The following is an 18,993-nucleotide window of genomic DNA, read 5'->3' on the forward strand; positions in this document are numbered from 1 at the left end:
TGGGCCAACACGTTAGACCACAAATGAGGGAGTATCTTTCGTTCATCCTTCAAAGCAGAGATCCAAAGACTTGTACTATGCCAAGAACCATTGAAGCTGGTCTGGCGTCACGTGGAGGACCAAACACTTTTACTGTTTGATTGCCTTTAATTCCTCACTCATCTAAATCTCTCAAATGTGTGTGCAAAAATGATTGCAAATGTCAAAATGGTTCTGGATCTCACTTTTGTTAACAGAGCACTAAACACTGCAGCAATGCCTCCTCCCGGTGTGTGTCTGAACATCATGGAGGCTCGTCAAAAGCAAAAAGGTTATGGGAGCTTCGCCAACCCTGACATGTTCCTCAACCAAGACTACCGGCAGCTGAAAGAATACTGTGTCATCCGAGGAGTAAGGTACATCGACGACATGTTCCCCCCTGACAGGATCTCCATCGGCGAAGGGATACTGAGCCCCTCTGACCTGGCCCGCGTGGAGTGGCTGAGACCAATGGTGGGTGTTTTGGAAGGGTTGGTCAGAAGCAGAAGAGAACCTGTATCACAGTAAATTATAATGTTTAATCAAGCATGTCATTTATAGTGGTCTGTTAGCAGCAGACAGCTAAACCGATTCATCATCTTGCAGTGATTTACCGCTCTCACTTTCAACTCTCAATGCTGTTCTGTGACCAAACTCACCCTGCCTGACAGGTTACACTTCCCCCTGTCCAAATGGTATGTTAAGTGTCTGGTTATGTGTGTAACAGCACATGGGAAAGTTTATTTTTTACATTTTTGAAAGTCTGACATACTGGCTGCTGGTTGAGGCTATACGTACAGCTTCCTGAATTATTTTGTAATAAAAAAATAGAAACCTGACAATTCTTAAACACACCGTTTTGATGGTGTATGTTTATGGTGCATATGTTTATTTATTTGTTACATTTTTTTAAAGTCCTGGCCGTCCCTTGGATTATAACATTTTCTTTGGACCCTCCTCTGGCTTAGAAAAAACAGAAACACCTTCCCCTTAAATAGCCCGAGACAACTATTAAATATTAAATATTAAATCGATTCATTTAATAACTAAAAAGCTAAGTGTCTTTGTTGCAGTTGTGCTAGCTCTAGGAGGACAGACGATAACGTATTCATGGTAAGATCGCCCTTCAAATAAACTGACTGATTATACTAGAGTTCAAAATACAAATACAGTAATGTACAATCCTGTTTGATTACTTTAGGCATATATCATAACTTCACATTCAGCTGTACAGCTTCGCAAAAAAAAAAAAATCCCACAAGGCACCCAAACATCCCATCTTAATACTTTTTGTACAATCCATTACTGTATTCATGTAACATTTTCAATTTTAGATGACAGGTTCAGATTTAATCTAATCTAAATACAATATTCAATATTTGCTAAACAATGTCAATGTAGCAGCCCACGAAGTATGTTTCACCTTGATGTACGAATTTGGTGGGCACATGTATTACATGAAGACTTTAAAAAAGTCTCCACGGACCATGCTCTAAAGCCAACGGGAAGTCGCCATTTTGAATTTTGTGTGTATTTTGGTAACTCCTTCTACTGAGTAAATCAGGACGACTTCATATTTAGTCTAAAGACGTTAAAAGGTGTAAAATGTACGTGTTATGCCATTAAACAGGAAACTGTTGTAACACTACAGTAAATTGTCAAATCTGCCCCAAATTTGAAGTGCTTAATAAAAGGTCTGGCCTGAGGACATCTATGTCCATATTGAGTTATAGTAACAGCAACACCTACCGGCAACAGAAGTTGAAATTGATGTTGTGTGTGTGGTTTACACTTCATATACAATGCAACACAATGCACCAGTACCACCGGCGTGCAGGAAGCTGCAAGGGTCTGTTCATCGCCGCTTGCAGTATTTCATTTTACTCAAAACATCTTAGTAGTTGTTTTTGACTCGTTTACTCTCCCATTTCAGAAAATTGCTCCTCAGCCAGACTTCATACTTGACGGCATCTCAAGGTTTGACTTTGGTCAAGGAATACTTGGTCGGTACATTTCTTCATTCGTAATTCTTTTGTTGTTGGGCCGGTGTCAACTCAATGACCATTGTTTTAACCAGGTGACTGCTGGTTTCTTGCGTCAATCGGAGCTCTGACGTTCCAGCAACAAATCCTTGAAAAGGTTGTCCCTATCGACCAAACATTTGATGCTAAATACTGCGGGCTGTTCCACTTCAGGGTAAATACTAACAGCACAACTGGTTATTATTTGTTATTGATGTATTAGTATTGAAAACTGAAATCAGATTTAATATGCTGAGTGCATGATGTCACTTTCCAAATTCTGTAGACTGCACTTTATGTTTTTTGCAATATAATTTGCTCTTGCTTTTCCTGTGGATAACAATGAAAAAAATGAATATTTATTATATATATTATATTACTTATATTCCCTTCTCTTATTTTGTTAACTATTCAGTTCTGGAGATTTGGAAAATGGGTGGATGTCGTTATTGATGACAAGCTACCAACAATCGATGGCAGACTGATCTTCGTTCACTCCAAAGACCAAAATGAGTTCTGGCCCGCGTTGATGGAGAAAGCTTATGCCAAGTATGAACATTTTTTTTCTCAGTCATTAAATGTGTTTCGTTCGCATGCGTTCTGTCTTGTATCTGGAGAATCTGTAACAATATTATCAAATTCACTTGTGCCAGAGTGTGCGGTTCCTACACCGACATGATCGCTGGGACTCCTGCGGAGGCCATGATGGACTTCACAGGTGGTGTTCACATGTGTATCCAGCTGTCAGATCCCCCTGCAAACCTGTGGGACCTGATGTGCAGAGCTGGCCAATCCTTGTCACTGATGGGCTGTGGTACACCTCAAGGGGTAAGCATATAAATATACCACACAAAACCAACTCTGGCTGGTTCTTTTTTGACTAAAATATTGTGACTGACAGAAAGAAATGTCAGAGAAAAGTATTTTCCTAATAAGCTACAGGCATACCCAATCTGTTTCACAGTGGAAACCTCTATAGTGATGACGCCTGTCTAGGTCAAATGAATCTATATAAGCGGAGGATTATTATCACCTTATTTTTTCATGCAGATTGTAATGTTTATTACATTAATATGAGTAATGAAACGGACAGATTCGCTATTTATTAAATTGTATTGACCGTTCCAAAATACAGTACATCATGTTTCAAACGCAGCTTCAATTTACTGTTACTCACCAAGGGCCCGCTCAAGGGGGCATTACGTGACTGCCTGAATGGGCGTTATCAATCCACTCGATTTGAACCACATGTTCTTTTGCTGTGCGCATTTGTTTTCTGTCTCCATCACTAGCAGCCATGACTGTTTCTCGTTGTTTTAAGGAGACTATACAAGGTAGCCCGAGGAACACCAGATATCGCCACTGCATCTCGTTGGCTCGTTTTTTTGGCATTTGAGGAGACTTTACGTCTTTCATTGAGAGAAAATGACTTTCTTTTTGCCGTCATGATTTCAATGCACATGCAGCACCAGCGTCAGGTAGCCAGCCTGGAAGCAGACAGGTTACCACGAGTATCATGGGAGTAAAGTAAAAAAAAGAAAATTTCAGTAGTAAAGAATTAAATAAAAATCCATATGTTGACAACTTATCATCTATAAAAAGACCCAAAAGGAACAGAAAGCAGACTACTTGATACCTATAAGCTAATTAGTTAAACTACATTTGTATAGGAACAATTCATGTCAGCTGTTGATCGCTGTAAACTTTATCACTAAGTGGTTTACGCTGCCTCCTAGTGCTTTATAGAAAAGACTAACTTTCTCGGTGACATGAAAGCTAACTGTAAGTGGACTGCCACAAGCGTCAAAGCAACAGCCTTGACAATGACGGTTGACACACAGAGGACAAATCAGTATTGAATTCAGACACGTGTTGCGTTGTTTATGTTTTCATATTGGGTGAGGTAATGTACAGGGAAAAGTATAATCTTATTATTGCTGTTTTGACTGTGGTGAAAACCGGGAATACTTGGTAGTGAATGTTAAAAACAGGGACATTTGAGTGTTTTACAGATATTAGTGGACTCGGGACACCTAGCTTGAAGCCGGGATGATCCCGGAGTACAGGGACACCTGGTCACCATACTTAAAGTTTGACGTTGCTGAGAGTTCGATGATTACTTTTGATATCTGTCTGTCATATATCAAGCTACAGCCAGCAGCTGGTTAGCTTAGCTTAGCACAAAGACTGGGATATATACGTATATAAATATGTGGAAATATACAATAGCAGTCAGCTGGCAGTAAATGTGGTAGCACTACGTCGGCTACCGCTGTCGGTTATGTGATCCTCTCCTTGCAGGTCGACGCCGTCCTCCAGTGTCTCTAAAACTGTTTACTAACATTTTGTTTAAACCAACCCAAAGTTGTTTGTATTTTACCCTTTAACTAACTTTCATCTTCATTCATTGTTACGGACACATGATTTACAGACTGATAAAATCCAGTTCTTTCAGGACAAGTCTTCACAAAAGTTGTGTTTATAGGTCAGTCAGCGTTTGTCATTGGTAAATGTTTTTCTACCAATGTTTTGTTTTGCTTGCAGGAGACACCTGCCAACGACATCTTGTCGAATGGATTGGTGGAAGGCCATGCCTACGCGGTCACGGGTGTGAAACAGGTGAAAAATGACCCTTAAAGTAGCAGTGTGTAGGATCTATTGGTATTTATGAAACCCCTCTGCTCACCCCTCCCTTTCCAAGCATTTTGGAGAACTACGGTGACCTTCAGGTAATATAAAAATGCGAAAGTCCTTCTCTAGAGCCAGTGTTTGTTCTGTCAACTATGCATTACTGTAAAACATATGGGGGTGCAACATGTTATACACTGTGAGGAGGACCCACACGCTAGGAAGATATAAACGACTTATGGTAACAAAAACAGAACGATTCTTAGTTTCAGGTGATAATACACTAATGGTAACAGAGTTATGAATATTATATTCCATGTCAGCCAATAACTCCCCCTCAGTCCTACACACCGCTCATATAAGACATTGCACTTAGAATCGGAAGTAATAACACAACAAACACTTGTCTATTCATGATCATAAAGATAATATTACTAACGGCAAGAAATTAGGTGTTCAAGCTGTTGAGCAAATGATTAATGGAATGATTTATTGAATTTTCTTAATTTATGGAACTTAATTACGGTGCTGTCTCCCATGATGATTGCTGGTCAGATGATGAGCCAAGGAAAGCAAGTAAACCTGGTGCGTTTGTGGAACCCCTGGGGCAAAGGAGAGTGGACTGGAGACTGGAGTGATCGGTGAGAAGGACTTCCTATAAGGGACTATTTCACAGAGACCCGGCTCTGATTTGCAGTAATATTGAGATTATTTTCAATGACAAGATAAGTAAAGACTTAATTATTGTCAGACGCACAAACACACTAAAGGATGAATTTCACCACTTTTCACATCTGTTTTTTTGCTGAAAGTCAACAGGTTGGTCTTTTGCTTTTTTGAAATATAACCACTTCAGTGCTCTTCACGGTAGATTCCTGTAGGTACCACTGACATACCTTTAAAAGGGCATCTGAAAAAGGAGCACAAGAGCCAGGGGCCTTTTGCTTTTTTGATATAGAATCACTTCAGTGATCTTTGTGGTATGTTCCTGTAGGTAACACATAAAAAGCTTTAAAAGGTCATTTGGAAAAGGTGCGTGAGAAGCCTGTGAAAACTTTTGTCCTCTGAAAAGAGCCTCAGTTTATCCTAAACTGGTTTTGCCAGTTACTGTGAAGTACGCCGCTGTATCTCCGGTCGTAAAGGCATGTTAGATCACGACCTGCTCTGTATTTGCATATTGAGAGTTGAGAGTTGAGTAGAACATTGAGAGGCCCCCTTTCTGAGCCTGAGGACATGTATTACAACTCGTCTCTGAAGGCCCTGAAACAACTGATTCCCACTCCAACTGTCTTCAAGGTCATATCTGTGGCAAAGCCTGAGTGCCAAAGATCGTGACATGTGCCTCTCAGTTGGTGATGATGGAGAATTTTGGTAAGCAAATTCAATCTTTTCTAACTTTTCTAAGCATCTATGTGTTTTCTGTCCCACTCATGCTTACACAGTAGCAACTCCATTAACAACTACAAAACAGTGCATACTTTAAGTGGAATATAGTTCAAACAGTAGTTTTCTATTGGTCGCCATTACTCAGCATAATTGTGAATATCTTCTATGTGCAGCATTATAAAATGTAACATATTGAAAATTAAAGAAATTGAGATGCATATGATATTTTAAATACATTACACTATGGTGGTTAGTACTTGTGATTTTAGGCATATTGGCCCAATCCCAATCTCCACACTCACAGACTCACAGATTTTGAGGCGCGCTCCCACGGAGTCTGTGAGGGTTTAGGGCTGTCCCCCTGTCAAATCATAGTGTTTGAGGGCTCGATCACAGACATTGTGAGCCCTTTATGAACCCTTTCCGTAAGTCAGTGTTTCTGCAGAGTTTTCCCAAGGGAATTACCCACAATTCATAGCAATATGATGTTAAACACGGGGTTACCAGCGGACGCATGGAGACGCAAAAAAATAAACAAAGAGGACGGCACATGGGCCAATTACATTTGCTCAGAAACATTAAGGATTAAAGATGGAACATAAAAACACATGAAATCAGAGGAATGGAAGCAGAGATTATATTACACAGATTTATTCATCAAACATTTAATTTCGTCATTGAAGCTGTTTCGACAAAAACAAGTAAATAGATTATTTGAAATGACCTCTCGTCTCGAATGGAAAGAGCCTGAAAGACGTCCAATCAGGGAGTAAAAAGTATAAAATAAATACCCACAATTGTAAATTTTTGACATCATGGTAACGTGATATGTTGCAGCAAAGTGCTGTCCCATTCGCGGTCACACTATTTCAAGTCCTTACAGTCCCTCACACTCAACCATTTACCAGTGATTTCAGTAAGTCCCGGAGGGTTCAGGGTTTAAGGCCTTAGGGGGGGACATTGGGTTTGGGTCATTGTGTTGAAAAGAACGTCCGTTACAAGACTGTAAACATATTTTCAGACACCAAACACCTTGTGAAACTGGTCTGTTTGTCTTCACTTCGCAAACTTGCTAACTCACAAATACACAGAGGGAGCTGTTGAGTCGTTACATAGTAGACAGGTACATGTACGTTTGTGAATATAAAAGATTTCATCTGCACCTCCCAAGAGGGATTAATAAATACTTCCTATCCAACCTGATAAAGAAGGAATATATTTTTCTTGATGAGAATCCACTGTATTTCTAAGGAAAAAATGCACACTACTGTATCAAAATGAATCTCTAATGTCATCAGGATGGCCCTGGAGGACTTCTGCAAGTTCTACACAGATCTGGACATCTGCTCCCTGAGTCCCGACTTCCTTGATGGAAACTCCTCTTGTCACTGGAAGACCACCGAGTACGAGGGCAGATGGGTTGCAGGAACAACTGCCGGGGGATGCATGAACAATAGAGGTACTTCTAGGATATCTGAACTTCAATCTAATAGAACCATGATATTATTTGTCACCATGTCATAGATAACAATTGTTCCTTGCAAACCATCAAACAAATAAATAACTATATACTGGAATAAACCATCATTTAAATCAGTTGAAAGAATTTTTAATATAAATAATGATTATTTACATCATTTGGTTTATTGAAGGTCCTATATACAATCGTCAAAGCATCAGAAGCTAATGTTCTATCTAATCTGCAGACATAGTGGAGTGATGTCTACTTGAGCAGAGAATGAAATCGCTCTCCGCGTGTGTGTTGTTATCCGATCTTTTCAGTGCTTTGTGTACATAGTCAGGCTAGCCATGTGTGCCTTTTAGTGCATGTTAGTGGATGTTTTCCTGTCCCACTAGTTAACTCACGGCTGCCGCTCTTCACTGCACTCATACGGCGGTTACAACTGATAAAGTCGTCCCGAACGACTGCATCAGCAACAAAGCTGATGGTCCCATTTAGAGTAAAATAGATGATAAAGCCAGGTATGCTTTAGGGCGTGGCTACCTTGTGAATGGTCTCTTCTACGGCGTCTTCCGGTCTGGGAGTTGCTCATGTTTTCATTGCACAATTTGAACCCTTTCACACAGTGTTTTCAGTTCATGAAAGTTAATGTTACCTTTTTGGTCTCGTGTCACTTCTGGTTGCAAAAATCTAAGATGCCAAGAGCCAACATGTCGAATGCGAGGGTTCAAAATGGCAGTCCAAAAACCAAGGGCCGTCGCCATGTTGAGAGCTGTATGGAGGCAATAGAAATGCTCTGAATCTCGTATTAAATGCCTTCAATAATAAATGATGAACATTAAATCTGTGTTTGAATCTCAATGAATTGAAAGAAACCCCAAAAGATCTTTTGTGAATGTGTTCTGCATGAATGGTGAGGTTGATGTGACTGTTTATAGAGATAACCGCTGTACTGAGGGTGTGTATCACAATTTACTTTTAAATGTGTTTTGAAGTGCTAAGCTAAAAATGCATAATTAGCTGTTGATGTTTGTAAGACTGTTGCGGAAGAACGTCTTTTGGAAATACATTTGCTAAAATTCAAAGCACAGGGTAACAAGCAACAAAAGTCAAGCAATCTAGTGCGTCAAATTGCCACTTCCAGCGATGGTAAAGCTCTCACTGGGAAACACAAGGCACATAGCCACAAAGTGTGATTATAATAAGACTTGTCTGCAACATTATTTTACACAGTCTCTTATCTTGTTCACACCAATAAATATCCTGCAGTAAAAGCAGGAGAGTTAAAATCTGCAATAAAACTAATGCAACTACTTAACTCGCAGATGCTTTATCTTTACAAGCTGTAGATTCCAACTTAGTGAGACTGTTGAACTGGCCTTGCTTTCAACATCATTTTTTTTTTTTCCATGAGTAATACCCAATAACATTTGATTTTAATGTTGATGAACAAATCACCCTACTCTTTGCAAAATGATACAATGCAAATCAATTGTACCCTCTCTCTGTCTTCCAGACAGTTACTGGACTAATCCACAGTATCGGGTCAAGATTGATGGTGAATATTCGGAGAGAGATGGCGAGAAAAATGTGCTGTTATCTGTCATGCAAAAGCCCGACAAGAGGAACAGACACCTGGTCGAAAATCTCCACATTGGAATCGCGGTATTTGAGGTAAATATCCCTCTTTGTTGTTTCTGTCACAGTAAGAGGACTATTATGGATATGTCATGCAAGCAGTAGATGTGGGAGTTAACTAGTTGTCAGACAAAGAAAATTACAATAGAATATTGCTGTCGACCACGGGGCACTTAGTGCCATGTCTCTGAATATACTGGAATAACACTGCTACAGCAACACACAAAAAATATCTAAAATTCAAAAATGTTTTAATTATATCCCCTGTATATTGGAATACTGGGCAAAAAAGTTTCATCGTTGACTTGACACCGTGTCCCTTTTTTCATGGATGCTAAATGAGGTCAATTCAGGTGCTCAACTGGGAAGCTGATTTACCACAAAAACTGTATCCGCTGAGTTACAGACATCTTTTTCCCCATGCAGGTCTATGGGGGAATGTCTTTTTGGACCCAATGGCATCACATGACAGACCTGAAAATTGTAATCCCACCGTTTGGCCACTATATTAAATTAGCGTCAAAGCCCGGCGCAATTCCTGGGGGCTTTCCCTTTGTCTATATTGCCTATCGATGGCTAGTTGACTACAGACTATTGAAATGTAGAAAATATATGAAAAACCTACAATTTAAAGAATCTAAATACTCTGAATGGATGTTGCTGATAAAAACGCTGACCATAAATAGTGTATAAAAGGTTTTATTATTATTTATTTGTGAACATTTAAATGATTACTACTTTATTCAATCCATGGTCTGGGTGAATATTTGATTGTTATTGGCTGCAGGGTGACCATTCATTCTTTATAATGGACACCTTTCCAGTGTAACAGTCTGTTCACTGTTAATTCATTAAATTAAATTAAGATGCTTGCTAAATTAAATGAAAAAAATTCAAATAATTGTGTAACTGAGTGTAACGTTAGTCCTTCAATGCATCATTCTCTGAACAGCAAAGAGTGGCGACTTTAACACACAAGCTGCAAGAAGTAACACTGCCCCTGTGAACTTACTGACCCATGTAAGAGATTGTCTCTCATCGCTTTTCAAATCTATACTTCAGGTTGCTGCAGACAGTACACATTTTTTTATGAACATTTTGATAATGATCTGGGGGGAGATGACATGGCTTGATTGCTCGCTAGTCTTGCTGTTACATGTGCTGTCAAATTATATTTTCTGTTCGCTAAAAGAGTTCTATGAGCTGAACGGATCAGAAATAGCTCCTGTTGCCAAGTCATATCTAAGGAGCAGGGTATGTGTTGGAGTAGTGAACAACATTTCCATTGCCTAAGCATATTACGTGATGGTAATGATTGTTTGACGTATGAGCAAACCTTCACGTTTGCAGATACACGGAAACAGATTTCGGTTGCAAAACGCATAAAAATATGAATTCTTTTTTCTTTGACAAGTACAGTTGTATGCGCTACAATGCCCTTCAAGGTGACCATAACCATGAATTAATCGACGACGTTGGCCATTATCCTTTACTTAAACGACACCAATATAGTATCTCAGCAATCTATTCTCTCTGATTGCCCTAAACATATATATTTTCACCATAGCCCATTGGTATGCCCCTTCTCCTTCTTTGTTATACCTCCATTAGTGAAACTGACGTTGCACGTTCAAAAGTAACGCGATGAGGACACAAAGCTAGGTCCAATGAGGGAAGGACCACAATATTTGCCTGGAACAAAATGCCAGCTTGTAAGATTCTGTACGTGTGAGTCAGTATGCTAAGAATGATTGTGGGTTGTGAGAATTTAAGAAGAATGTAAATAATAAAGAGGATGAACAAGTGACTCAATTAACTTAAGAGGGTTGTCAAGATTCAATCATTGACGGAACATCTCAGGTTTTCCAAAGAATCCTCGTGTGAGGAGTCAAAGGAAGGTTGCAGTAAATCAAATGTAAACACAGTAAATGGACGACCACAGTCAAAGTCCATGCAACCTGTTTGTAGGTTAGACAAAATAGTATGAAGGCAGGTTTAAGTCTTGGTCAGAGTCTGCTTTTAATTTCAAGTATGTATGCTCGCAATAATGCATTATTTGAACTGAAAAGTGAACACAACTCATTTATTGAATTGCTTTTTGTCCCCAACATGAACTCCTCTTCCACTGATTTCCCTCAAGGTGAAAGAACAAGTAAGAAACAACTTTATAGCAATTTCAAATCAATACTCAATACATATTTAACATTCACATTCTGCAGCTCAGGTAAAAGACATAAACTGCAAAGGAACTGAAGTATATACATGTATCACTACAGCACAAGGCGCAGAAGGGGAAGTTCCCGCAATCTTTCTTCAACCAGGTACCTGTTGCCCAAACTAAAACCTACATGAACGCACGTGAGGTTGTGGAGTACTTTATGCTGAAGCCTGCTGAATACCTGATTGTGCCGTCCACCTTCAAAGCCAATGAGACAGCCTCCTTCATGCTGACCATCATCACCAAGGCAGAGACTCATAGCTAGTATGCTCACTCAATCATCAAGTACTCTGCATGGCATATGTCCAACTTGACTGGTATTTAAAACACACTAATCTCATGTGGAATGTCTTTGACCTTTCCCCGACAGTGAGAATTCTGGTGACCAAAAAGATGAGCCAGTTGAAATGGTGTGCAAGCTTTATTAATATCACATTATTGGTGTTCTTAACTGTACTTAATTAATATGAGATATGTTTTGACGAATTTCATTTGGGATAAAATTATTCTCTCTTCTACTTTCTCTTCTTTTAATTCCCAGCTCAAAAAGACAGTAAATGTGGAAGACGACAAGAAGAGGAAAACCCTTTTCCGCCAGAACTCCGACAGGGTAATATCTATAGTCCCTAACCTTCATATTTGTATTGAGTTTTGTACTACTTACCTCTTGTTAAATATGAAATCAAACATCCACAATTTTCAATACTTAAAAAGATGCAACAATATGGACAATGGGTCAAATAACTATGTACAGTATAGAGTGAGAGGGGTAATTTGTAGCAACATAACAGATAACTATCGCCTGACTGCGCAGTTCCCCTCAGCTCTATGGAGCATTTTAAGATTTGTTTTGTTTTTATTTCAGTTTATTTTAGTTTAATGGATCGCAACTTTTGGGTCTTGCCGCCCTCATCAACCGCATTTCCAACTATTTGTTTAAATTCTGTCCGACCCAACTTCCCAGCACCCAAAAGCAGACAAACACGGTTAGTGGATAGCTGGGGAACATAATGTGGAGCACTATGGAGCTATTTACCTCAGAAGGTTGGTGAAGACCAAAAGAGAGCTAAAAGCTAGGGTTGGTAATTTTGAGAATCCAGTAAGAGTCCAGTAGATTTAAAAAATCATCCAACCGAAAAACCCTGCCCCTTCAGGTCGCCCTCCAAAGCCACTCCCCTTTTACGGTTGAGAGAAAGTTTACCAAAGTATTTTACATCTTGTTTTCATTTCATTTCCAGTATGAAGAAGTAGATGCTGAGCAGCTCCAGATGCTTCTAAATGAAAAAATCCTGAAAGGTTCGGACTGTAAAATAATATTAAAAGTGTAAAAATGACATTGTGTTATAATTGTGAATGATATATCTAAAGTATGTCTCAAGCTGATTTTGCTTCTTTTTTTATTTTTATTAGGAGACTTGAAATCTGGAGGCTTCAGCATTGATGCTTGTCGCAGCCTTGTTGCTCTGATGGATGTATCCTCTTGCAGTTACATACACAAATATAAGTAATGCACATTAAAAAGATCTTTCGTTTGTTTAACACACATTAACAGCTCTGATACCTTAATGCTGGGTTAGACATCAACCACCGGCAAACTGAATGGTGCGGAATTTGTTCGTGTGTGGAAGAAGGTCGTCACGTACAAGGTCATAATTCCAGGCTAAACTGAACTACAATATTGACATGTATTACCGTATTGGCAGCCTCTTCGTTCTACCATTAATACATGTGCATCTAAATATATATTTATGGAGGATTGACCTGATCATTGTTGTTGTTTTCTTCATTTAAACAGGACATTTTCTTCCTCACTGATGTTTCACGAACTGGAACACTGTCACTGAGCGAGCTGAGGAATGCTTGCGAAGCTTCAGGTAGACCATTCATTCATTCCCTTGATTATAAATGTATTGAATGGCGTAATGTAATATCATTGTGTCATTTGTGTCAGTACCAAACTACACAGGGAAACATTAAAAAGGTGAAGTGTGTGTGTGCACACGCGAAAAAAGTACATATTCAATAAATAAAACTGATAATAAATGAATTACAAAGAAGAGGTGTTGTAATACTTCCAACTTGTATGGCATCCAGCTTAAACGTTTTGGCTCAGTCTCACCACTCTAGAAACGTCATCACAGTAGTCAGCTGTTTTCAGCAGAAAGAAATCTCTAATGAACCCACTGAACAACACAAGCTCAGCACCAAACAGCAGACACACAAAGTTAGAAGCTAGCTGGTAAACATAGAGTAGCATTTAACAGCTCAAGAGGCAGATTTTGCCACCAGGAGTTGGTGGGGACCAAAAACAGAGATCAGGTTGAATAATGGATTTGCATGTGCTAGGTGGCCAGAAACTAGACTCCAAATACTTGCTAAATGTGCTCCATATCCGCTTGATGTGGAGGCCCTGTTTGCCCATAATGTGTTCACGGCTTGTTTCAGCTGCCAATGCTCAAAAGGAACTGATCATGTGGTCAATGGTCAATGACATGCATGACGCTAGGGCTACTAAGTCCTTTCTGCGTTTTACAATGAAGACTAAAACCTGATTCAGTGTGGTTTTGTGGCACAAAGGCAGTAAAACTGCCTGTACCAAAGCACACTGACTGTAATCCTGCGGGCTTAATAATATTTCTTTCTTTATCCAGAAAAGTTTGGCACGCTTCTCCTCACACAGTGTTGCCAACAGCGGCGCTGTATATCCAAAATATAAAAGTATATCCATACGTGCGGCCCGATCGGGAATGGTGTGCTATGACTTTTATAAGAGATTTGCCCAGCGGTTTTCCCGAAAATCCCGAAAAACGGAGCAAAATCGCCCCATTGACTTGAATGGGGTTTCGGCGTGAAGAGAGCAAAAAAAACACTGAACTTTGGACCCATATTGACAAGCCATACTTTAACGTAGAAAAATGATTTAAAGTTTAAAACGTAGACAAAACGCTGGACGTTATTGCCAAATGGACATTTTGATAGCTAGCACAGTTTCCATGAACCTACAGATTAAGTTTCAGGAATTTTGGGTCCATTTCAGATTTTATAATGGGTGTGTATTGCGCAGCTCGTTAAGGGCTAGAGTGAGGGCATAATTGTCAGAGTGGAGCAGAGCAGGAAAATATTCTGTGATTTCTACAAACAAATTGCTCAGAGTCCCACAATTTTCACTCTTCGTGCATTATGTTTTGCTAAAAAGTTAGCTAATCGTGTGCTGGTCCCGAGAAATGACTGTGGAATCCAGCACATTTACACATTTTGCACTACAGCCTTAATTAGCAGGATAACCAACTTTGTCCCCCGACTGTATGATAGCGAGGAAGAGAGTGACGGACGGAGGTCAGACGATGTCCCCAGGATATCTCTCAGTAATGTTTTTCACCACTTAACTCACGGACATCTGTCCGTGGTAGAAATTTGCCTGAACAAGACTAACCATCCGTAAGGCTCTGGTATTTCTTATAATTCAGAAAACTCCAAATTTTAATATTTACAGTTTACATAATTATTGTCCTGCTCTGCCATGTCTTTCCTCGTCTCGCCCACTTGTGTCATGGTGTGTGTACATCTCACTGGAATCAGGAAACGTGTCAGAATACTCATATTTGATTGGCTGAGCTGCATCACATACATCTCTAAGTCACGTGTGTCTGTGAGTCTCCGTTCACTAATTATCTCAATCAGAATCCACTGTGCGCCTGCAGCCTGTTCATGGAGAAAAAGCAGGGAAACACCTGTCAAACAAATCCTCAAAACCCCCATAACCGTAGCTCCTATTGCTCCGATATGAATATATGAGAAAGGATGAGCTGAAGAGCAGATCATGTGAAAAACGTTACTGGAGCGACGGAGCCTCTCCCAGCTGTTAGCAGACTGTTGTGCTAGCAGGCGAGTGAGCAGTACCCAGCATGCAGTTCGGCGGTGTAATTTTATAAATGTAAAATTATTAGTGTTACAAATTGTTTGTGTCACAGACTGTCGTGTCGTGGTGATTTGCTCTGTTAAAGAGCGTTAGTTGTGGATTGTTAATTGTTATAAAGTTATGACCATGACTAGGGGTCCCTCTCAATACACATAAGAACACTAGCTCCAATAACTACACCGTTAGCGTGGAACAATATTTTTAGCTGACTGTTGAAGACAGACAGCACTTGGTATGTGAAACGTTTCTATGTACAGGAAATTGAAAACGTTATACAACATTAAATCCAAGAGTATGGATCTAAAACGCAGAAAAGAGATAAGCGATATCTCAGTCAAACCTCAACGATACTACCGGTGACGTCCGCGTGTGTAGCTAAATATTGCATATTGCGACGTCTTCGGGCAGTACAAGCCACACTGTCAACATTTCTTGCGAAATTTTCTAGTTTGTATTTGACTTTGGCTTGTAAACGAGTTCAAAATGATAATTTCTCTACCGAAAAACTGCAGTTGTTTGTGAAATTGACAAACATTTAGCTCCAATCATTCCAATCAGTTTTTGCAGAAAAATGTAAAAAATGTTGCAAGACCTTGAAAATATTGCTGGGATTGGGATATAATACAGAACAGACAGACAGAATAAATATGATGCATGTTCAAATAAGGTCAAATGTGCATTTGTGGCTAGTTGTGTAAGTGGGCAATATCACACCAAGATGTTAGGGGAATAACCTAAAGTCCCAAACTCCTCCTAAGCTTCTGCTGTGTGTATGTCGAACAGGAATGAGGATCAAGGATGACATGCTCAGTTTGATGGCGCTGCGCTACGGTGCTTCCTCTGGACACATGACCCTGGAGAGTTTCATCAGTCTCATCCTTCGCTTGGACTGCATGCACAGTAAGTGAAGTCGAGTGGGACAAATGATAACACAACATACAGAGTAACTGCCTACCACTCTTGCCTGGCAAATATGCTAAAATACACATCTTCATATTGGAGATATTGAAAGTTCCTCTCTTGAAATACGATTGCTAACGTTTATGGCTTAAGGTGATACAATGTATTCACAATTTGTGTGTTTCTCAACAGAAATCTTCAAACAATTGTCTGATGGAAAAGACATGCATCTTAAAGAGTCAGAGGTAAACATACTCTTCTTGTCAGAAGTTCATGCTAGAACTTTTCACACAGCATCACCATCTGTTGATCCAGTCTAGAAGACAGAGGAAAGAAATACGCGTCTCAGATAAAATGACATTATGTAACTTAATAGTAGGTATGTATTCTGTGACAAAAGGTGCATTATTTTCACGTTTGATTTAATTCATTGCTTGTCTCTCCATCACTTTCAGTGGATGTACATCTCAATGTACACTTAACTCAACAAGGAAGATGGACGGCACAATTCACTCTGAAATACAGGACTAGAGTGTTTTCTTTCATTTACAAAATTGCATGATGGATGGTGAAGGGTAAATTTTAACTGGACTTGTACTCGTATAGCCCCTTTCTAGTCTTCTGACCGTTCAAAGCGCTTTAACGCTACATAATAAAAGATGTATTGCTCTGCGAATGAGCCACTACACAGTACGTACTGCAACTAAAGGGCATTAACAATAATGTGAAGAAATAACACAACCAATCCTCTAACATAAGGCTGAAACACCTTCGTAGACTTTATGTAAGACTGGAGATGGAATAGTATTACGTGTCAATGACAGACTACTGAACTTTTCTTTTTTGTATTATTAGTAGAATTATAATGTATGCTTATCTTTTCACTCTGCTTTACAAAATAAAGACATTATACAAACGCATTTCAGATTTCAGCACATGACATGGGCTCATTTTCTTGACCACTTGACCATTTTCTTATAAAAATAAAACTAAAAACTCTGTAAGAATGTAATTAAAGGTGATTTGCTTTGGGCAACTTTTTTGTATATGAACCGCTTGTTTATTGCAAATTTCAATCCAGTTTCAACTAGTATTAGTACAAAATGACTGTATACTCAAATGTACCTTTAATGATGCACCATTTTAAAAAGGGAAGCCAGCTTTGTTAGGATGAACAACGTGCATTATTAAAGTTTTCAGGAAAAATGAGAAATGTTTACAGATTTATGTTGCACTACTGCCCCCTTGTGGCTGAAAACAGTACAAGGCGCAATCTGAGGATTTACAGAATCAGAATCGACTTTATTGACCAAGTATAGTAACTTTGGTGCAGAGCGCAAAGAGTACTGGAATAAATGATTAATGTAACAGGTTGCTTTGTATAAATGAGGTAGAGTAGATTGATATGACCGCATATACAGTATACACGGCATGCTTGGATTTATATTGGTAGTGATGATATTTACATGTTAAAACAACTACACAGTGTGTAATACAATTATAAAATATATTATTTACAGGTCCAGTAGATGCTTAGTGTTGCAGGGTTATTGCACCGGTATTGTTCCTGGCAAATATGTGACTTGTAGGTGTTATATAGAGTGATCACCTGTGGACAGAAAGAGTTTGTTTGTGTCCAGCTGTTTTGCCGTACTGTGTTCTGTTGTTGTCTATAAAAATGAAATAATCCAGGGTACATAGATCCAACCTGTTCCAACCGCTCCCACTCAAATGTTCACATATTAGTGTTGCACTTCTGCCCTCTTGTGGATGAATGCAAAACAGGGTGCAATCTGAGGAATTTTACCTGAACATACAAAAATAGAATGATAGATGTTCTGGCTCTCATCTCTCTGGCTCACCCGCCTTAAGTGAGAAAAGAAGACATGCTAAAGTTACACAAACCTATGAAACATATGTACAGTATTTAAAAGAACAAAATGAAATACTGCATTCAATAATTTTACAGATGCTACATTGCACATATTCTTGTTGTTCTACTTTCATTTAAACCAGTATAGTTCCTGGTCCTATTATACCGTGAGTGTTCTCTTTTTTTTGTCTGATAATAGATCCCACCTTGTCTAAACCTTTTGCACTAAGCTCTGGCAAGTATCACACAACATGAAAAATACAGTTGGCCTCCTACAAACAACATTGTTTTGCTCTCTGCATCTTAATTCACAAAAATAGTGCCCCAATATCTTGTTTCGGACTGTAGCGCAGTCTTTGGGAAAGAAAATGAAAGAAACACTGTCTTTTTCTGTCACCTCTATGACCTCATATGTATATCTGTGTGAGAGAGTTCGCGTGTTCTCCCTGTGTTTGCAAAGGTTTCCTCCTCTAAAGATATAAAGGTTAGGCGAGTTGCAACTTGTTAACCAAAAATGTTGTTTTGCCTGTGCATGTCTGTATGTGTCAACACCTATCACCAGATGCACGGCTGGATACACTCCTTCCAACCATCATCACCTGTGGGATAAGGTTAACATGACTGATAGATCTTCATTACAAAAGTGTGTCATTTTGTAACTTTCTTGAGTAAAAGACATTGTTGGCCTCATGACATAGCGACCTTGCCACTGCGAGGTAACCAACAGCCCTGAGAGATGAGGTCGCTGTCTTTTGCATGCACGGACAATGCTGTCAGATTTGTAGTCATTTACTAGACGCAGCCAGCATTGTTCATCTGACAGTATTATGTCTTAAATAACTGCTGTTAAAGATACAGATCCTGAACGTTTGAACAAGCCAGGGCAGCATGAACTAATGCAAAACATGAAAGCTAATCAAAAGGCTGTAT

The 18,993-nt window shown here is 39.3% G+C and overlaps 1 protein-coding gene across 1 annotated transcript; it reads left to right on the forward strand.

Moving 5' to 3' along the window:
* Positions 1–255: 255 nt before the first annotated feature.
* LOC306707330 (calpain-1 catalytic subunit-like) lies at positions 256–17,074 on the forward strand (the record flags this gene model as incomplete). The annotated part of the gene is made up of 21 exons (XM_079174723.1): positions 256–492; positions 1,952–2,021; positions 2,096–2,214; positions 2,455–2,588; positions 2,693–2,867; positions 4,584–4,658; positions 5,223–5,308; positions 5,964–6,038; positions 7,352–7,512; positions 9,032–9,189; positions 11,294–11,305; positions 11,430–11,635; positions 11,742–11,781; positions 11,913–11,981; positions 12,610–12,667; positions 12,782–12,843; positions 12,949–13,017; positions 13,167–13,245; positions 16,074–16,190; positions 16,383–16,435; positions 16,646–17,074. 21 exons carry the CDS (start codon positions 256–258, stop codon positions 16,670–16,672), a joined length of 2,082 nt encoding a protein of 693 aa, XP_079030849.1. The 3' UTR covers positions 16,673–17,074.
* Positions 17,075–18,993: the final 1,919 nt, after the last annotated feature.

This window comes from Pholis gunnellus (assembly GCF_910591455.1).
Source record: "Pholis gunnellus genome assembly, chromosome: 15".
Taxonomy (NCBI): domain Eukaryota; kingdom Metazoa; phylum Chordata; class Actinopteri; order Perciformes; family Pholidae; genus Pholis; species Pholis gunnellus.